The sequence below is a fragment of the Felis catus genome, chromosome E1 (assembly GCF_018350175.1).
Source record: "Felis catus isolate Fca126 chromosome E1, F.catus_Fca126_mat1.0, whole genome shotgun sequence".
NCBI lineage: Eukaryota > Metazoa > Chordata > Mammalia > Carnivora > Felidae > Felis > Felis catus.
Window position 1 is genome coordinate 9,888,510 of NC_058381.1, and position 21,956 is coordinate 9,910,465.

Genomic DNA, 21,956 nt, shown 5'->3' on the forward strand with positions numbered 1-21,956 from the left:
TCTTTCTCTCTCTCTCTAAATAAATAAATAAACTTAAAAAAAAAAAAAAAGAGGCTTAAAAAAACAAATAATTTAAAAAAAAGCAAAACACCAAACAGAGTTGGAATTTCAGATAAACAACAAATACTTTAAACATGTAAGTGTGGCCTACGTATTGCAGGTGTATTTATGCTAAAAAAAAATTATCCACTGTTTACTCGAAATTCAAACTTAACGGGGCATCCTGTATTTCATCCAGGGATCCGACCCGGCCTACAGATCAGACCGCCTCAACCCTTCATCAGCGCCTGGCAGCCCTGAGAAAAAGCCCTGAAAAGCCTCACAGCCCCGAGATGTCGTAGGTGTCACTTCCCTCCTACAAGGCTCAAACTCCCCACCTGAGGACAGGTTTGAGCTAAGATTTTTTTTTTTTTAATTTTTTTTTTTTAACGTTTATTTATTTTTGAGACAGAGAGAGACAGAGCATGAACGGGGAAGGGGCAGAGAGAGAGGGAGACACAGAATCGGAAGCAGGCTCCAGGCTCCGAGCCATCAGCCCAGAGCCCGATGCGGGGCTTGAACTCACGGACCGCGAGATCGTGACCTGAGCTGAAGTCGGACGCTTAACCGACTGAGCCACCCAGGCACCCCTTGAGCTAAGATTTTTGAGGAGCCTGAAGTGTCGGGAAGAAAGGTAGCCGTAGCCTAGGGGTGCCTGGGTGGCTCAGTTGGTTAAGTCTCCAACTTCGGCTCAGGTCATGATCTCCAAGACCATGAGTTCAAGCCCCATGTCGGGCTCTGTCTCTGTCTCAGAGAGTGAGAGAGAGACAGAATGTGAGTGGGGGAGGGGCAGAGAGAGAAGGAGACACAGAGTCCGAAGCAGGCTCCAGGCTCCGAGCTGTCAGCACAGAGCCCGACGCGGGGCTCGAGCTCATGAACCGCAAGATCATGTCCTGAGCCAAAGTCGGATGCTTTTAACCGACTGAGCCACCCAGGCGCCCGCCCCCCCAAATTTTTTTCTTGAAATTTTGAAGAAGGGTGGCCTCTACAGGAGACTAAGGAGGAGGAAAGCCAGGAGACAGCAGGCCCTGGGGCTCCTTGAGGGGATGGGGGGTGGCATGGGAGACATGGTGATGACAGAGTTGCACTGGGGCTGAGGGCCGCCCCTTGGCCTGTGTGATGGGGGTGCCGGGAGCCCCCCTGCCCAGGAGTGGAGGGTGCAGAGGCTGTGGTGGTCGCTCATTCCGCATCCGCACACACAGACCTCCCTCATCCTTTCCTGGACTCAGGGACAAGCGGTCAGTCGCCAAGACTCGGGCAGAAAGAATTCTGGGCAGGAGCTGTGGGACAGACAGACGCTGGACGGCCTCCAAAGCCCACCCACACCCCCAAGTGCTGCCTTCTTTCCAATTCCTGTGGAAAAGAGCAAAGTAATCCCCAAATAAGGGCCTGCCCCTGTCAGCACCAGCCTCTGGGGAAGGTCGTTCTCGAAATGGAGAGCCGGTGGGGGCCGGACGAGGCAGGCTGCCCCAGGGCCCAGTGCGGCCCCCCCAGTTGTCACCCAGCAAGGGGATCCCTTGTCAGGAGGGGCCATTTCATGCCTGGCCCCCGGCCTACCCCTTACAAGGCATCTTGCTCGTCTCCACCGTCTGTGACGCTCGGCTTGGCCCGGCCAGCAGCGCTGGGGGTGGGGTAGGGGGTCGGGGTGGTGGCGCAGGGGCTGAGAGCAGACCTGGGGTCAATGTTCCTGCCCCACCGGGCCCCTCTGGGCCCCTCTGCAAGTGACCCCCACGTCCCGGGTGGTTGTGAGGGAAGAAGTGCAGCCCGTGCCTGGTGGCCTTGGCTGTTACTCACACCCGCCTGCTTCCAGGTGAGCTGTTCTGAGGGAGCCCTGAGGACGCATCCCTTGGGGGTCTGGAGCTGCCGAAAGGTACCACTGTCCCCACCGGCAGTGTCTTCCTGAGGAAAATCCGTGCAATCGCTTCGGCAGGTTGTGGCACCCACTCGGTGACCCCCGCTATTCCCAGGCTGACGGAGCTCCCACTTTCGTTCAGGTGTGGGGGTGCCCTGGGTCAGGGAGGGTGACCTCCTCCATTCCTAAGAAGTCACGGAAGATGGCTCCATTCCCTTTTGCCGGTGGCCGGACGGGCGGGGGCACGAGACACCATTTTGGCCAATGGGATAGAGCCTGAGAGGGTTGGAGGTGGGTTCCGGGCAAGGCTTTTGACCTGTCCTCGAATGTGGACGTTCCGAACATAAAGGTCGTGGTCTCTGGTTGGAGTGCCATCAGAAAAAATATACGCACAAACTCCCTCTTGGCTAAGATGCATCTGAGGTCTCGATGCAGGGACTAATTGCTAAGCTTCACGGGACAGGAAATAGCTCGTTGCTTTTCAAGTAATAAATCACGGCAGGTGCACTAAATGGCATCACTCTGAAGACCCACGCCCCCCAGTATGCTCTTCCTTCCCCGTGGCAGGTGCCAGATGGTGACATATCAACGGAGAGCTGGACGTGTAGGCTTTGGTGCCAGGCTGCTGGGGTTCAAATTCTTGCTTTGCCTTCTCCAAGCTGAGTTGTCTCAGGCGAATTATTTAACCTTCCGTGTCTCAGTCTCCTCTTTGGCGAGATGGCCTTGTACGTACCTCACGCAATGGTGTCCCGAGCCCTCCGAACCAGCACCTCCTTGGTGCTGGGCTCCCGGCTACAGGAGGGCGAGGCTCTATCACCTGTGAATCTGGGATTGTGCAGGAGAAGCCTGATTCGCACCCCATGGAACATGCCAGCACTCAGCTGTCCCGCTCACCACTGCATTTGCAGGGAGACTGCTCTAGTCTGCAAGAGGCTCAGCTCATTCTTAAGTGGGTCCCACAGGACACCCGGGTCCCACATGACGCCTGCCCTGACGAGTCGTCAAGGACAGGCACTTGTCACAAAGGCAGCTAACTACTGGCGGGTTAGTGACCCGTGAAGGGATCCGGTGTGAAAACCAGTGACCAAAAGGCAGGATGAGGAGGCCCAATGGTAGGTCAATCCGATTCTTCAAGCTTGGCAATTAGAACTAAGAAATACAGACAGATTTCACTGGTTGTTAATGGGAAGCCACCAAAGATGACTGAGGTGTGTAGAAAAATGGCCCCCCCCAAGATGTTCGCACCCCAGTCCCTGGAGCCCATGCATACGTTACCTGACCCAGCAGAAAGCGCCGTGCAGATGGGGACCGAGGGTTGGGAACCAGGGACGGAGAGAAGAGCCTGATTACCCAGATTGGCCCAATCTAATCGCGTGGGTCCTTATGTCAGAGCGCCCTTCCCAGCTGCAGAGTACCAGAGCGGAGCCTGGGGGGCAGAGGAATGGTCAGAGACCATCTATGTTGCTGGCTTTGAAGACGAAGGAAAGGGGCCACAAGCCAAGACGTGTGGGTGACCTTGAGAAGCGGACAAAGGCAAGGAAATGGATTCTCCCCTAAAACCTCCAGAAAGGAATGCAGCCCGTCGACACCTTGATTTAAACCCCGTGAGACTAGTGTCGGACTCTGACCTGAACTGTAAGATAATGGATTCGTGCTGGGTGAAGCCACTAAGTTTGTGGTGCCTTGTTACAGCAACAACGGGAGACTAATACAATAGTCTGGCAGAGGCACGTTAGGACCCCAGCCTTGGGAGGGGGCACACAGTAAGTGCTTCCCTGGGCCCTCACAGACCTGAATGTCAGAGGCGACTCTCTTTAAGGTGTCAGGATCTGGAAGGTGTCAGCATGGAAGCTGGAAGTCTCAGGGCACCTGGCTGGCTCAGTCAGGAGAGCACGTGACTCTTGATCTTGGGGTCGTGAGGTCGAGCCCCGTGTTGGGTGTAGACGTGACTTAAAAAAAAAATAAATAAAAACTTTAAAAAATAAAAAAAAAAGAAGTTGGAAATGTTTTTTTGTCAAAGTTACCCTTGAAAAGCTCCGTAAGAAGATACCATCGTGGGGGCACCCGGGTGGCTCAGTCGGTTGAGCGTCTGACTCTTGATTTCGGCTCAGGTCATGATTTCATGGTTCGTGACATCGAGCCTCATGTCGGGCTCTGCACTGACAGCGTGGAGCCTGCTTGGGATTCTGTCTCCTTCTTTCTCTCTGCCCCTCCCTCCCTTACTCTCTCAAAATAAATAAACTTAAAAAAAAACAAAGAAAGGAGCTACCCACTTGGACATCTACAAATTCTCTCTCAAACGGGCCCAACACCGTCAAGTTTTCCTCCAGGGATGGAATGAGATCCGCCGAAACAGCTGGCTTGCGGTTAGGGGCCGCAGTGTAGCCCAAACAAAGACAGCTTCACACACTGAAGTGGCATTCGGTCCTGAGACACTCGCACAATGAGTCGCTCACAGGAACCAAGACAGTAGAAGGGAACACCACCTGTCCCACGCCTCATACTTGCTCTGGGGCACACGAGCATCGGCTGGAATGGCAGGTGGCGAGAGTCACGCTTTTTTTTTTTAAAGCCTTATTTTTCTTTTTAAATGTTTATTTTTGAGAGAGAAAAAGAGAGCAAATGGGAGAGGGGCAGAGAAAGAGGGAGACAGAGAATCTGAAGCAGGCTCCATGCTGTCAGCACAGAGCCCTACGCGTGGCTTGCACCCACGAATTGTGAGATCATGACCTGAGCCAAAGTTGGGCATGTAACCAACTGAGCCAGCCAGGTGCCTCCCATACCCTTATTTCCCCTTGGTCGACTCTGCGGGAGTTAAATGTGAGTTTGAAATGCCTCTTCGGGACTGAGTGTGGATCATCTTCCTTGGCCATGAGGACACCCCCGTCTGGGGTGGCCTGCCTGGGTCTGTTCCTGGCCACTGGAAGAGCCCAGTGAGGTCCGCCCAGCCCAAGGAGGTCTGAGACTCTGCCCTGGCCCTGACCTTGACTTGTCCTCTCAGGAAAGGTACCTTCTCTGGCAAGGCGTCTTCTAGGACAAGACTTTTCACAAGGTGGCCATGCCTGGTGATGTCATATGCAGCAATATAAGAGCGCTGAGGCTAACTTTTCCCATGTTCCATTTTCTGTTTTGCTTCATGTTTCTGATACAAGGGTAAGGACGTGGTATAAGGAACGGTATAAATAGTAACCCAGATGGACAAGTGGGAGGAGTGATGGGGCTCTTTGGCCAACCCTCTCAGATGTCCAGGCCAGATCTTTTTACGGCTTATTTTTTACAATCTAGAAAAATCTCACTGAGGTTTTGGTAGGGCAGGTGGGTTAAGTTAGATTGCATTCATTTAAAGAATCGGGGAGGCTAGATTCTGCTTGGAAACGTGTGTCGTCTTATTCACAAGAATGGGCCTAATGCCAGCAAAGAAGGAAAACCGACGATCTTCTGACCCTCAGGTTTCAAGTTTCTCCCCAGGGTCCTCCCATATGTAGTTCTGGGATTTTTTTTTACCACCAAGTTGGAAAATGCTAGAAATGGCCATTTGTGAGACCAGCTGCAGCACGGAAACCCAGCTAGGTGCCGAGGCGTCTGTCCCCTGGGTTCAAAGAGGAATTCCAAACTGAAACAAAGAGTTCCTTCCTGGTAGCTGGATGTTTCCACCAATTAATCAAAACTGATGTATCCTGGGGTGCCCGGGTGGCTCGGTGGGTTAAGCAGCAACTTCAACTCAGGTCATAATCTCGAGGTCTGTGAGTTCCAGCCCCTCGTCAGGCTCTGTGCTGACAGCTCAGAGCCTGGAGCCTGCTTCAGATTCTGTGTCTCCCTCTCTCTCTGCCCCTCCCCTGCTTGCTCTCTTTCTGTCTCTCAAAAAATATTAAAAAATTATAAAAAACATCCGGAGCAGAGAAGGGGGCCGGCTGTGCACCAGTGGGACCCACGGCCTGTGGTTCTGGGTCCTCTGTGGCCGCGGAAAACCAGGACCACTGACTGTGAGACAACAGAGTCCCCGTGGAGCCTCCTGCCTGTTACCCTGACTCAATGCATATGGGCTACGTCAATACTCAGGACACGAACATTGGGGCATGTGCTTCATTCACAGAGGGGCCAGGCTCACCAAACTTTGGGAGGGATCGATTTGCAAGTGTTGAGATGCTGGTCATCTGTCTGATGCCTGTGTGTGTGTGTGTGTGTGTGTGTGCAGACTGAGTGGCCGCAGGTGGCTGTGCATAATCACCTGGCATCTTCTCCCATCGCCTGACAGCCCACGGAGGAGAATGAGCCGTGCCTGCCGTCGTGGCTCGGTGCGTAAGCCCTCATCAGAGACTGTGCGATTCTGACAAGATGGGAGAGTCCCTCAGGAGACAAAGGCCAGTGACAGTGGAACTTCCTTGGAAGGGGAGGGAGAAGTAAAGATTCTCGAGGGCGGGCAGCCTCCCTTTTCCTCTCCTGTGGGAGGGGCTGGTCGTCTAAGACACCAGGGTACGGTGGCCTCCGATGATGCCCGAAGAGCCACGTGTCACCTGATGCCTCGGCACACACAGTGCGCCGGGGTCTGGACACACAGACGACTCGGGTCTGTTAGAGTTCATACGGGCTCTGCCTGCTCAACCTTGGTACAACTGCCGCCTGCGGTCTCCAGGACCCGTGCGCTGAGTGGGGGCGGCCTGTGCGGGCGCCTGTGCTGTGCTCATCTGCGCGGCCCCAGGGGGGTGACTTTCACAGGAGACTGTGGTCGCAGCCCTCTTGCCGTGAATGGAGGGAGGCGGAAGAGCCATCAGGACCCCAGTCCTTTCTGGCAACTTCCAGTAACGCCAGAGAGAGCAGCTCAGTTGGGGCGAAGGGGGGAGGGGCGACCACGGCCCAACACGGAATAGGGACACGAAGCCGCTAGCCTGAACCGAGGCTTGGCATTCCGACAAAGTGCCAACCATCAACGTCACCGGGAAAAATTCACCATCGGACAGAAACAAAATATATTTATTAGAAATGTGACACAGTCGTACATCATACACTTCCAAATGTTAATAGTTAATACGTCTACGTTGGCACGTCACGTCCCGACAGTGCTGGGTGTGCTCTTTCTAGAAACGAGGCCACAGATGTATCCACTGTATTCAACTAATGTAGTTAAAATTAGTGATCGGCCGAGGATGGCGTAGACTTAGCCGCAGTCTAGCCTGGGTCGGAGGAGTGACACACCCAGGGCACTCGGGCAAATGGGATACTTAAAAGTACTTCTTAAAAAGGTAGCTGTGTCCTGTTCTTTACTGCGTGTCACTGGTGGTTCACCTCAAAATGGCACTCGAGCTTTGGGCCAGGAGGAGCCGCGGCCGGATTTGGCATATGGGTTTGTGTACGGGGGCCGAGTCCTCTCCTTCCGCGGGCTTCCACGGGCTTCCGCGGGCCGGTGAAGTGCCTGCCCTCCCCCGAGAGATTCAGGGAACATCGGTTTCCGCGGGGGAAGAGAACACCGCAGATGAACGTTCGTCACCGCCGCATGGCTCACCGCTTCGGGAAACTCTCAACCAAAGCTACAACACAACGGCTGAATGAAGAACGAAAACCCAAGACTAACGTCATTTCTGAAGTGAGAAGGGACTAGGGTGGGAAGGGAAGTGGGCGTTAGCCTGGTTCCTCAGAATATGCTCGCCCTGGGGAGCAGGGGCGGGGGCACCACCATCAGGCAGCTAGAGTTCACGTCCACGAAAGATCTCCCAGTGAACGAACCCGTGGACTCGGCTTTAAGTCTTTGAAGAACTCCTCCACTCTGCTGGGGCAATTAAAAATGGGTCTAAAATCCCCATCCGCTGGCCCAGCACTGGGGCGGGGACAGCTTGCCCCGGTCTGAGGCTCTGCGAGTGCTGGAAGGCCCGGTCCCCCTCGAAGGACCCTGCGGGGCCAGACCTGCCCCCCAACCACCACCAGGCTTCCCCTTCTGGAAGCGTGCCCACTGGCAAAGAAAATGGTAGTCGAGGAGCTTCTTTGAGTTATAAAAATAAATGGCACATGGCCTTTCTTTCATAGGACATTTCTTTCTTTCTTTTTCTGCTAAAGGGAGCAGGCTCCAGTGTTGGAGGAGAAGAAACGGCAACGTCACCCCTGCATAGACCTTGCTTCGCCCAGAGCTGAATCATCGGACTCATTTACTGTAATCACTAAAAACAGGGCCCAGTGATGCTAAACACCCCCTCCCGGTATCCCTAGACCTCTTTGGCCTCTTCCACACAAAACCCCGAAGTAATCCCAGATCAAACACGACAACCGAGAGCTCACCCCGATACTCGGGACACTAACCTTTCCCCACCGCAAGGGTGAGCAAGGCAGAGGCTTGGAGGTCATGGAAATGCCTGTTATGTCAACAAAAGACAGATGCGTGGAGCCACACAGGGAATCCCTTCCATTTGGATACGCTCCTCAGGAAGGAGTAAAGCAAATTTGCTCAGGCTGTGCCTCCACTTCCATTTGAAAACAAAAGAGCCACTGACAACGTCATCCTCCCCAAACTGCTCCGGAGAGACCTCAGATGCCACTCACCGCCCTGCCCTGAGGAGCAAGAGGAAAGGCCTTCTCTGCTCTCCGTGGCTGTCAGGGGAACTCTGGAAACATACAGAAGACATCCCTGGTTCGACGGCTGGGGCAGGCCAGGAGGGTGCGTTTTGAACACGTTCCGCAGGAGACCCTGATCTAGGGCCACAGAGGAGGACGGGTAAGCAGGCAGGTGTGGCAGCCCGAGAGTGAGGGGCGGACCCCCTGCAGAGATTTACTGCAGAGTGACACTGGGAGGTCCCAGCGACTGACACAGGGACGGCCCTTGGGGGCGGTGGGGAGGAATCACTTGCATCAGCAGGTGGCAGGCACCGAGGTCACCTGACTACCCTGTGAGCCACGCCTTCACGTGCTACATGATGCACATTTGCGGGCCCCACCGACCTCCAGGGAGCTGCCAGGTCGGTCCTCAGCGGGTCTCCCTGCAAGATCTGGGGGGGAGGGGGGAGGGGGGAGTGCCCTCTGCAGCCACTAGGGTGACGGCAGGACGGTAGACGGTTCACTTCTAAATGGAGCCATCCCTGCCCACCGCTCAGGGCTTGCCGTTGGCATGCAGATGTGAAGGGCCCGAGGAGATACCGAAGACTGGAGTCTAGAGTTCAAATACTGTTTTCGCCTGCCGTCCGCCCGGCACCTCTTCAGCCTGTTGGCGCAAACACACGAAGACGCGGGTGGGCGCAGGCCGCTTCGCAGGCAGGGGGCTTCCTGTTAGGTTCGGCACCTGGGGCAAACGTGTGCGGGCGTGCACGGGCGTGTGGACTCGCGGGGCAAACACAGCAGGCGGGCAGGTGCTGACGGGTCCCTTCCAGCACGCGGGGGACTGCCTGGCCTGGGGCTTCGGAGCGTGACCGCGTCCCAGCACACGGACGGACACGCGCTTCTCTCCGCGAGCCACCCCACGGGCCACCGCAGCAAAGCGCCCACGGGCTGCTTTGTGTGCTGGCGCGTCTTGTCTTCCCCCCAAAGACTCCAGTAAGTGACAGCGAGATGTAAACTGCTCAGTCCGGTTCTAGGTGTTCAAACTGTTGTCTGGAACGGAAGCGTTACGGCCCCCAAAAGGCAGGGCTGGAGCGTTTTTCCAAGCTGCTCCAGAGCCAAGTGTTTGTCCTTTTTGTGTTTTGATGAGCGTGTGGGTTTCGGAGGCCGTGGGTGGTGGCAGGGGCAAAGTTTTTCTAAAGGCCAAAGGAAGGAGTTTTAGTGAAAAGTTGGCTGTTTGTCGTGAGGCTCCGCAGCCCACGGGTGAGGTCGTGGCGTGTGACCGGAGATGTCGTACTGGGTTCTCACGGAGTGAGCCTGGGTGTGGACCCTTAGGTCTAGAAGGAGGGAGGCCCGTGGGAGAGCAAGGCTTTCCAACTTACGCGCCAAATGCATCTAGATTAAAAGTAGGTGTGCCCTGGAACCCAGCTCTGTTCTTATTTGTGTGTGGGCCCCCCCGGATCGAGCGTTAAGGGTGGTGGACGGAGCAGGGCCTGTGCAAAGTGACCAGGTGCCCCCAGGACAGGCTGCGGGCGGTGGGCGGCTGCTCGAGGGCCCTTCCGGGTTTACGTCTCAAAGTACTTGTAGATCTGGGCCACGTACTGCATCACGCTTTGCCAGTCGGGCCGGTCCGTGTACAGCATCTCACTGAGCTCCTGCGGGAAAGAGGGGGAGGTCACGGGGGTACACCACAGACCGCCTTCCCACAAAGGGGCTCAGAGCCTGGTCCGGGCTGGTGCTGCCTGGAGACCCCCCCACCTGCATGGACAGGAGGCGTGGGCAAGTTAAAAGAAAAGCGTTTTGTTCCTAATCAGGAGATACTGTCCCTTTTAAAAAACATTAGACAGGACTTCCTCCCCCTTTTCATCTTAAGAGCATGACAGCATTTTAAAGAAAACTTTGCAGGAGCGCCTGGGTGGATCAGTTGGTTAAGCATCTGACTCTTGGCTCAGGTCGTGATCTCACAGTTTTGTGAGTTCGAGCCCCGCATCCGGCTCTGTGCTGACAGTACACAGCCTGCTTGGGATTCTCTCTCTCCCTCTCTCTCTCTGCCTCTCCCCTGCTTGTTCTTGCTCTCAAAATAAATAAATGAACTTAAATTAAAAAAAAAAAAAAAGCTTTCTTGGGGCGCCCGGGTGGCTCAGTCGGTTAGGTGGCCGACTTTGGCTCAGGTCATGATCTCACAGTCTGAGTTTGAGCCCCGCGTCGGGCTCTGTGCAGACAGCTTGGAGCCTGGAGCCTGCTTTGGAATCTGTGTGTGTGTGTCTCTCTCTCTCTGCCCCTACCTGTTCGTGCTCTGTCTCTCTCTGTCTCAGAAATAAATAAACGTTAAAAAAAAATTAAAAAAAAAAGCTTTGCAAAGAGAAAGTCACCCATAATTCCATTATCATAAAACAATTTCCACTTTCCTAAGTTATATTTGCAGGTACCCCTATGTTCTCCCACGCTTCCATCGAGTAGACATATCGTGTGCTCTGAGTTTTTTTACTTCATGCTTTCCATGCACAATCTCACGGGCTGCTGTGTCGCGATGCTGCCCATCACGGGAGGGAGTGCACACAGCCCACGAAACTGCTGCCCCACAATCCACATGACATCTAATGCTCGCCGTGGGGCGTGTGCTCACTTCTTCACGTTACAGACTTTGCCGTAAGCACCTCCGTGGGCGGAGTTGTTGAATTCATGCCTTGAGATGAATTCCCATGAATGGGATGGCCACAAAAGCCTTGACCCAATTGAGAATGCAACCAGCGTCTTATCAGAATCAGGTGTCAGACCATTTAATGTTTTTGTCGTTGTTGTTTGTCCCCTTGTTTAGTAGGCTATCAGCAAGAGCAGAGGAGGCCACAAAGTGACAGACAGGATGGCTGGGCCAAATGTTCCCGAAATGCATGCCACTAAAGGTATTAGAAAATTCACTTCGGGACTGAATTTGGATTCTTTTGTGGTCACAAGAGGGGAGTAGGCAAGGACTCTGATGGAAAGCCAGGAGTAGAGATGCCGTGGAAAATCAAGGTTGAACTTATTGAGCACATCTGTTCTTGAGCAGTGACAGAACTGAGGCCTGTCACCAGCCATTTATTTCCTGTTTCCACAACACCTAAATATACTCGACCATTTCTACTTCCTGGTTATGCTAAAAAATTATCAGCCTCTCTCTGGTCATGGGAAAGGAGTGAAAAGGCAGCGAGTGGAACATTATAGACAGATCTACTGAGAACAATTTAAAAACATAATTTTCACAGAATACAAGGATTAAAAGTCTCCTTCTACATAAACTACTGTGGGCGGGACTGTGCACACAGACCGATGCATGAAGAGCTAAGCTTCTCACAATAGCAGGGTTGTTTAGATGGCAATAGTGAAAATAAACCATCAAGAATTGAGTGTGACTTGGGGGTGCCTGGATGGCTCAGTCCGTTACGCGTCCGACTCTTGATTTCGGCTCAGGTCATATGATCTCACAGTTCGTGGGATCAAGCCCTGTGTTGCGTTCCATGCTGACAGCGCAGAGCCTGCTTGGGATTCTCTCTCTCTCTCTCTCTCTCTCTCTCTCTCCCTCTCTCTCTGCTCCTGTCCCACTCGTGTTCTCTCTCTTTCAAAATAAATAAACTCTAAAAGTTAAAAAAAAAAGAAAAATTGAGTGCGACATTTAGGAGGTAGGGGAGGTGCTCTGAGAAAGGAAGCCACACCTATGAACCAAGAGAGATGACAAGCCTCCCTCCCTGTGACGGCGAGGATGGGTCTTGTGTCTCAGAGAGGACACAGGAGTCGGACCGACGCTCGCAGCTTTACTCAGACTATCTCACATGCCTGAACCTAACAATAGTAACATTACTATATTTTGGCACATTGTCAACGTTGCAGCTGAACACATCTGGAGAAATAATTATGTCACATTTCTGGGGATGGGCGAGTAAGCCGCCTGAACAGAAATCTGAGGACGTGTGACATGTATTTGAATCAGTAGCTGAAAACCTTTCAAAATGGAAAACACCAGGCTCGGATGGTTTCACTGGCTAATTCTGCCAGATACTTAAGGAAGAAATAATGCCGGTTCTACACATTCCCTTCCAGGAAATAGAAGAGGAGGGAACACTTCTTCACTCGTTCTCTGGAGCCAACGTTGCCCTAATACCAAATCAGACAAAGACTTTAACGAGAAAGTTATCGATTTTCTCACATGAACACAAACACAGATGTCCTTAACAAACGTTAGCAAACTGAATCATGATCAGGTGGGGTTCATAGCAGGAATGCAAGGGAGGTTCAACATCCAAAAGTCAGCATTGTTATTATTGCCACACTTAATAAGAAAAGTCATATGATCACATCAGCAGATGCAGAAAAAACATTCACGCATAAACCTTGGAGATATTTGTGGGTTTGGTTCGAGACCACCACAATAAAGCAAACACAGCTTAAACAAGTCAAATGAATTTTTTGAGTTGTCAGTGCAGGTAAGTTATAGTTACACTACTATAGTCTATTCCGTGTGCCATAGCATATGTCTAAAAAAACCCACAAGGTACGTTTGACCCTTGCACAATGAAAAAGCTTGAAATACTTTGAGAATTACCAAAATGTGACACAGAGACAGGAAGTGAGCAAAGGCTGTTGGAAAAATGGTGCCAACAGACTTGCTTGACGGAGGGTTGCCACAAACCTTCAATTTGCAAAAAATGCAGTATCTGTGAGGCTCAATAGAGGGAAGCACAAATGAGGTATGCCCGCACACAAAATTCAGCAACTATTCATGACAAAAACACCCAAAAGACTAGACAAGTAGAAGGGCATTTCTTTTACCTAATAAAGGTCACGCACAAAAACCGAAAGCTGACATCATACTAAATGGAGAAACTGAACACTCTCCCAGTAAGATCAGGAGGAAAGAACAAGGCAAGGATGCCTTCTCTCACTTTTTCTACCGGACACTGTACCAGAAGTTCTAGCTAATGCAATAAGGCAAGAAAAAGAAACAAAAGGCATACAGACTGGAAAGGCAGGACTAAATCTGTCTTTATTTGCAGATGAAATGATAGTTGATGTAGAAAACTCCAAAGAGTCTACCAAAAAACCCACTGGAACTAATATGCAAGTTTAGCAAGATCTCAGTCAACAGCTTTCCTACGAAATACCAGCAAGGGACAACTGAAACGTGAAACCAAATCAAACCATTTAAATGGCACTAAATTTTTAAAAAGGATTTATAGGCAGAAAACTTGTTTATAAAATACTATATGCAGAAAACTACAAAACACTGATGAAAGAAATCAAGAAGCTCTAAATAAATGGAGAGTATTCTATGTTCATGGATCTATAGATACAACATAATCCCAATCAAAATCCTGGCAAGGTCTTTTTGGGGGGTAGATATTGACAAACTGATTCTAAAATCTGTAAAGCAAAGGAACTAGGACAACCAAATAAATTCTAAAAAGAAGAATAATGTTTGAAGATTTAACTTCACAGTTTAAATTTTTTTTTTTAACGTTTATTTATTTTTGAGACAGAGAGAGACAGAGCATGAACGGGGGAGGGTCAGAGAGAGGGAGACACAGAATCTGCAACAGGCTCCAGGCTCTGAGCGGTCAGCACAGAGCCCAACGCGGGGCTCGAACTCACGGACAGTGAGATCATGACCTGAGCCGAAGTCGGCTGCTCAACCGACTGAGCCACCCAGGCACCCCTTAACTTCACAGTTTATAAAGCTGTATTAAAAATTTTTGTAAGTCAATTTGACAATAAATTAAAAAAATTAAAAAAATTGTTTTAATGTTTATTTTTGAGAGAGAGAGAGAGAGAGAAACAGTGAGAGTGGGAGAGGTGCAGAGAGAGAGAAAGAGAGACAGAGACAGAATCCGAAGCAGGCTCCAAGCCCTGAGCTGTCAGCACAGAGCCCAAGGTGGGGCTTGAACTCATGAACCGCAAGATCATAACCTGAGCTGTCAGATGCTTAACTGACTGAGCCACCCAGGTGCTGCTACAAAGCTGTATTCATCAGGACAGTGTGGTATTGGCCAAGTGACAAGACACTTAGATCATGTTATACGTATTTTACCACAATAAAAATAATTGAAAAGACAGGGCTTCCTGCCCTTGGGAGCTCATGGTCTTGGGGAGATGGGATGAAGTCCTATAATCAGACACATCACAACATAACACAGCATGTGCTACATAGTACGAGGAGTAAATGCTGCTCTAAGAACCCAAAGGTGGGCACGGCTGTCCTGGATGGAGGGTCATGGGGCAGGTTAAGACGTGGGCTCTGGAGAAGGCCGGCCTGCCTTGACTCTTGCCTCCGCTATTCACTCCTGTGTGAGCTTTTACGGAACAGCACCCGCCTCACTGTCCTTCCTGTAAGGAGCATCTGTCGTTACAGGACTTCTGAGAGGGTTCAGTGAGTCAACATATGGAAAATGCCTGGCACGTGGGAAACGCGAAAAAGCAATTTTTTCACGCTATTAAACTCAGATGAACTCTTTGAGTATCCTTTATAAAGTTTATACTACGGCGCAGGCTCGCTTACGCCTACAGAATCATTCAGACACCGCCATCAAAGCCTGAGTTGTAATGACCCCCTCCTAACCTCCGTGGGTAGTGACTGTCCGGGTGGCTTACTCGTTAAGCAACACTGTCACGGACTGTATGACTCAGCGTGAGAGTGCTCCCCTCACCAGCATACAAACACATCAGTTCTCAGAGGACACACCTCTGGCTGTCGTTCCGGTAATGGCAATATGACACCACACATCCTCTCTTATCTATTCGTTCCACGGGGAGTGGCTCACCCTTGTCATGTGGTGGCCTAAATTTCTACCCTACGCTGAGAAAGTGGCTGAGAAAGAATGCATTTTTTTCTTCCTTTCTCTCTTTTTCTTCCTTCCTTCCTTCCTTCCTTCCTTCCTTCCTTCCTTCCTTCCTTCCTTCCTTCCTTCCTTCCCTTCCCTTCCCTTCCCTTCCCTTCCCTTCCCTTCCCTTCCCTTCCCTTCCCTTCCTTTTTAGTGACTAATCTTACAAGAGACCTTTATCAAAGACCCGGGGGTTTTTACTGCTGCCAATTCTGACTGCATGTATTTCAGAAGTGTCATGTGTAATTAAGGATTATTTTTCAATCCACATCAAGACACCGAAGAGCAAGTTTAATAATGTAGGAAGTTTCTGTTTTGTTGATGGCACGAACTAGTTAAATGGCTCGCAAGCATCTCCAAATGCTTCTGAGATTAATTATTATGCTTGTATCTCCTCACAGACATCTGTAAAAATGCAGCCATTGGCTCTGACTGTTAGTTTGACAAGATGATCTCATTCACTTCCTAGCTTTCACTGACTTCTGCAGTATGTCAGATAAAAAAAAACAGGGAAAAAAAGGTGAAATTAAAAAAGAAGCAACTATTAGCTGGAACACTACAGAGAAAAACATTCTGTGTATGATATCATCTTCTAACAAGTTCGCATTTTTTCTTTGATTCCCCGCATTAATTATCTGTTGTTACTTGTTAGCTGTTCAGTGTTTCAGAAGGGAAGATAAATCAGATTCCGGTTCCTCCATCTTGGCCAGACATGTATGTCCCCTCCTTTCTAAATTCTCTAGCCTTTAATTTATAGGATAGGGACATCTGTTTCTTGTAGAAAGTTTTGTAGAATTTGGGCTCACTGGCATTTTTGTGTGTGTGCGACTACATTTTTTAAACAATGAATTCAATTGCTTTCATGGTTGAAGTTCTACTTTTTGAGTGAGTTTTGGAGAGATAGTTACATTTAGTATTTGAAGAAATATATTTATATTTGTTTAGAAAACTGTCCGTTCTGATTTCAACGCGGTGGCGTAACTTTGTTCATAGTACTGAGATTTCTAAGATCGCTTTTCCATTTCTCAGACTCCCTTCATACTCTGCTGGTTGCAGAACTGTCTCTGTTATTTCCACTTGGGTTTTCCCCATCACTGATGAGACTCAACACCTCTTTAAGTGTTTATTAGCCATGCACGAGTTGCCACGCACCTCTCCTAAGGTGTCTTCTTTATTACTGGCTGGTAGAAATTATTTATAGATTACCTGTCCTCGTTTCACTTTTTACGCAGCTCCTTCCGTTATGATGTGTCTAGATGGGTCTTTTGTATGATTCATCTTGTTAGAGAGATTCACCTTGTTAGAGACCAAGAATCTGTGGTCTTTCATCGTTCTGGAAAAATTTCAGGCACCATTGCTTCAAATATTTTCTCTCCCACTCTTTCTTTCCTCTTCTGGAATTCCCACTGGCCATGGGACTTGGAAATTATCTGATTTTATCTTCCATTCTCTTAAGGTCAGTGACAGACACTATCAGTTGGTTAATCTAATGGCCGTTACCAACCCCCCTCTCCCTTGTAGATTTCCAGCTGAAGAGAACGGGGAACATTCACTGTTTACTTTCTCAAATTCCCTTGCAGCCGGGGTGGCCATGGAACAGAGTACTGCCAGCGAGCTGGAGGGACTCCGGGAAGCCTTTTGATTTCCTTATCAAAGGGGGGAAGACAGGAGGCACTTGCTCTAGTCCAGCCCACTCCCTTTCTTGCCCTGCAGATAGGAGTGATGTCTGGAGCTTGACAGCCATGTTCAGCCACAGAGGACATGGGGACAATGAGGTAATAGATTAAAGATGGTAGAGTGTAGACAAAACACACTCTGGGGTCCTTGATTACAACACTGAGTAGTGAACCACTCCTGAAACTGCTTTTGGACTTCTCATTAAAAAATAAAATTAACATCTTTATGGTTTAAGCAACTGTTACTTGGTTTTCCATTTCTTGAATTTGAATACATACTAATAAAACCTCTCTATTATATTTTCCATTTTTTAAATGTCTGTTTTATGTTCTGGATAACCTCCTTAGTTCTATTTTCCAGTCCAGTAGTTCTCTCTTCTGCTGTATCTAATCCGTTTTTCAACCCGACCGGGTTTTTTCTTTTTTTTTTAATTCCTAATTTTTACTTCTACAAGTTTCACTTGAATCTTTCCCCAAATCTTTTTTTATAGTACTATGCTTCTTCCTTATGAGTTGTAAAAAAATTTATTTGAGAGAGAGAACAAGCAGGGGAGGAGCAGAGAGACAGGGAGAGAGAGAATCCTAAGCAGACTCTGCATTCTCAGCACAAAGCCCTATGCGGGGCTCAATCTCAGGAATCATTAGATCATGACCTGAGCCGAAAGGATGAGTTGGATGCTTAACTGACTGAGCCACCCAGACGCCCCCTTGTGATTTTTGTTCTCTTTTTATCTCTTTATTTTTAAGTTTATTTATTTTGAGAATGAGAGAGACAGCATGTGTAAGTTGGGAAGAGGCAGAGAGACAGAGAGAGAGAGAGAGAGAGAGAGAGAGAGAGAGAGAGACACCAAGAGAGTCCCAAGTAGCCTCTGCACTGTCAGCTGGGAGCTTGATGCAGGGCTCGAACTTGCAAACTGTGAGATCATGACTTGAGCTGAAACTAAGAGTTGGATACTTAACTGGCAGACTGAGCCACCCAGGCACCCCCCTCTTTTGTCTCTTTAATATTCGCAAACATAGCCTTCTGTAGTCGCTTTCTTATTGTTTTATTATCCCAAGCTCTGGTAGACGATCCTCTTGTTTGCTATGTCTACTGACTAGCTCAGCTGGTTCACTTTCTTGAGTGTTTTGTAATTTTGGATTGTGAATGTATTCTCAGTGGCCATTATACTACTAAGCCAGGAGCCTCCTGCCTCAGGCAGTATAAACTATCTTGTAGCACAGATATTATAAATTTGGACTCCAAACCTCATTTGGCCCAGTTTTCTTTTCTTATAGATTTTCCTTTTTCAGGCTACCAAAAAACAAAACAAAACAAAACAAAACAAAACAACTCAGGTGGAGACCAAGCTTCCTGCCTAGACTGCCAGGCAGGGTTTTTTATTTTCCCCTTCACTGAGAAGAATGTTACTTTGTGAGCCTTGGTTTTGTGCAAGGGTCTCAGTACTAATGTCCCGTTTATGGGAGCTCAGAGCCTTGTTTCTTGTTCCTGTGTTGGCATTTAAATAAACCCTATATCCATTAGGTACCCGTTTCCTGTGACCCCTCCACCGACACCCCCAGGCCTACTTCTGAGGGTTGTCACAGTCTCGGCTCATGCCTCATGGTTCCGGTTTTCACTTCTCTTTGAATTTATGACATCTGGTGATTTCCCATTCTTTTTTTAGACCTCAACTACGTATTGATATTTTTTTAAATTACATCTTATCAAATTTTATCGGATTTCAAGAGGGCTTTAATGATAATTCAGTCCACTGTGCTTCCAGAAATGAAATTTAGCCACAACGAAATCTTTGAAAACCCTCTAAATCATATGTGGTCAGACCAACCGGACATTTACATGTTAGGGATCGTGAGTAACAAATCTTCAGCAAATGGATTTTAATATTCTGTAAGAAATTGTGTAGATGGCATAAAGTTCTTTCTCCTACAGGTGGAACAAAATATCACAAGGATACAAAATAGGATACTTACCAGGCTGGGTTTGATGCCCACACTTTCAGCTGCTTCAAATGCCAACAAGAGATTTCTTTTCTAGGTTAAAAAGACAGAAACTGGTATTACCAACTAAAAATAGATAGCTTTTAAAAAATAAAAATAAATAGCTTTTGTTAGGAAAGAACACTAAACGACGCTCCCATACAGATTATCTACTATTACAAAACACTCGAAATTTTAGGTCAAATATTCAAACAATAGTTTCAATCTTAGAAAAAAAAAAGACTGACAGGTTGTAATTGGTACTAAAAATGACATTATTGATGATTTCTGACTATCAAAGGTCCATCTGTGTTATTTTTTACTTTGTCACGATTCATGACATACATATTCTGTTGCGTATCAACTGTTGTTTATTTAATGTGCTATGTCATTTTCCCCTAGAATTCCGAAGGTACTTTTCCACAATTTGTAGCTTCTTTTTGAGACGCTTTCTGGCTGCTCCCTGCTGTTTCCTCGCCTGGATGGACTTAAGAATCACTTTAGCATGGCTCCTCCCCTCCATAATTCATTTGAGAATCATTAGGATTATGTTACAATTTAATTAAATTGATGGGTTAAACATGATCGAGAGTGTAATGTTTCTGTGACTATTCATGTTTTATGTCCCCCAGTAGAATTTTGTGACTTTATGCCTTTAGATTAAAAAAATTTTTATATTGGGGCACCTAGGTGGCTCAGTCTGTTAAGCGTCCGACTTCAGCTCAGGTCATGATTTCACGGTTTATGGGTCAGAGCCCCATGTTGGGCTCTGTGCTGACAGCTCAGAGCCTGGAGCCTGCTTCACATTCTGTGTCTCCTTCTCTCTCTGCCCCTCCCCCGATCATGCTCTGTCTCTTTCAAAAATAAATAAATTGAAAAAAAAATTTTTTTAAATAAAAAATTTTATATTTGTTTTCTTTTTTGGTGACTTTTTTTTGAGAGAGTGCATGCGTGTACAAGAGGGAGAGAGAGAATCTTTTTTTTTCTTTTTTAAGTTTATCTATTTATATTGAGAGAGAGAGAGAGAGAGACAGCACGCTAGTGAGCATGAGTGGGGGAGGGGCAGGAGAGAGACTCCCAAGCAGGCTCCTCGCTGTCAGGTCAGGGCCTAACATGGGGCTCGATCTCACGAACCATGAAATCATGACCTGAGCCGAAATCAAGAAGCAGACGCTTAACTGACTGAGCCACCCAGGCGCCCCACATTTGGATTTTATACATATTCTTATCTGTTTTTCCATTTCCTCATGGCCTCTGCCCTCTGTCCTTGGGTGCACATCTGCTTCCTGCCCTGACGCTGAAGCAAACTCTCTGCTCTAGGTACCAGGTCACAGAAAAACACTCAGACAAGGCTACACATGTCTTGTACCAGTGTGTGGTCAGGGCCTGGGAAAGCTGTTGATCTGCGGTCAGCTTGCCCAAGCCGCCAGCCCTCTTCCTCCACATTAAGGGAGATTAATGGGCAGGGACTAGAAACTTAACGCTGGTTTCCGTAACACTACTCTCTGTTCTGCTGAGTGGGGAGCTGAAAGCTGGCTCCTGGCTTCCTTTAATTGAGCCCAAACTTGGGGCAGCCATTTCCTATTCTGTGCTAATGAGGCCTTTATCCTTATTTTAAAGTCTTCTTGGTTAGTTTTGAGGAGAAAGGGGGTTTGTAAGCCCTGTCCGCTACCATTATTCCAGAAGTCATGCCTTTTAATATGTAATGCCAAATCGTTTTCTAAAACACGACACCAGGGGGGCCTGGCTGGCTTAGTTGGTAGATCATGCGACTCTTCATCTCAGGGTCACGAGTTCAAGCCCCACGCTGGGCGTGAAGCCTATGAAATGACATGACACGACAAGACACGACATGGCATGAGAAAATAAAAATGATACACCAATTTTCAATTCCAGCAACAGGGTGTAAGCGTCCGCTTTCTCACACCCTTACCTGCATAGACTATTACGACCAAGCATGTTATCTAATTCTCTCTCATCACATCACTGCTACGCCACTGTGAGATGGCCACTTATGGGGAGCAGCACAGTGTGTCTGGGGCGGAAGCCAGGAAGGGCCTCACTCGGCCTAGCTCTGCCCACACGGGCCAGAGACCTTCCAGACCCAGGACGATAAGCCCCTGGTTAGAGACCTCTGCCGTTGGCCCCGTTGGCAGGGCATCTCACCTGAAACTGACAGCAGAAAGCACCCCAAGTCCAGAATTTTCCCTCTCACGTTAACATTTTGTTTCAGACACTGGCATGAAAACACTCCATTCTGTCAGTTCTATCATCCGAATCTGCGTAGCCTCCGTGGAAGTTTCATAGGCTGACACATTGAAAAAAATGTGTAACTCATGTCTCCTCAATGGCTTGGAAGACATCCTTGTTAGTTTTATCAGAAATTCCCTGCTTAGCACTGATGTCAGACTTCCATGGTTGCATCACTTCCGTCTGAATTGGGGCAACAGCTCACGACTTCTGAACCTCCCAGGCTATCATTAATCTCCCAGACCCACAGTCTCCCGCGATCTGACCTGAGTGCTCCCTGACTGCATTATCCTAGATTAAGGGGGGAGAAATTCAGCCCTACATGGAGAAAATACCAGCCCCTCTACCGCAAGGACAATAGGAAGTACACAGACAGTGGCTTCTGGCTGTCTGCAAATCTGCAGCAGGTCACTGGACAGCCAGCTGGGTGCTATGTGGGAGTCAGGGGCACCCACAGCGAGACGATACGGTTCCACAGGGAATATATGCTCATGGTTCAAGGTGTGAAGGCACACACTTTTAGGTTCATTTTTCTCCAACAGCTGGGTAGCGATTTAGGACAAAGAGCCTAGGTGTTTTGCATGACAGCAGAGGAACATCTCGCATACACAGGAAGACTCCTGTTTTAGGTGGTGTATTCCTAAGTGCTCAGCCTTCTATCAACTGTGGTTTTAGGGAGGGCCTCTGAATATTCTGAATTGCGTTACGCTCGCTCTTTACTCCATTATCTTCGTAATATGACATGGAAAAGGCAGAGACTGGAAAGTGAAGAGGGAGGGAAGAAAACGGACA

At 48.8% G+C, this 21,956-nt stretch overlaps 1 protein-coding gene across 7 annotated transcripts in view; it reads right to left on the reverse strand.

The window, feature by feature from the left end:
- Positions 1–6,844: 6,844 nt before the first annotated feature.
- SPECC1 (sperm antigen with calponin homology and coiled-coil domains 1) overlaps positions 6,845–21,956 on the reverse strand; it is a 286,113-nt gene continuing 271,001 nt past the window's right edge. For all 7 annotated transcript variants that reach the window (XM_023244466.2, XM_019817229.3, XM_045045093.1 and 4 more), the window contains 2 exons: positions 18,909–18,968; positions 6,845–10,062 (listed from right to left, as the gene is read on the reverse strand). In XM_023244466.2, the coding sequence (XP_023100234.2) occupies positions 9,973–10,062; positions 18,909–18,968 (150 nt within the window). In that variant the 3' untranslated portion in view covers positions 6,845–9,972. The remainder of the gene's footprint in view (positions 10,063–18,908; positions 18,969–21,956) is intronic.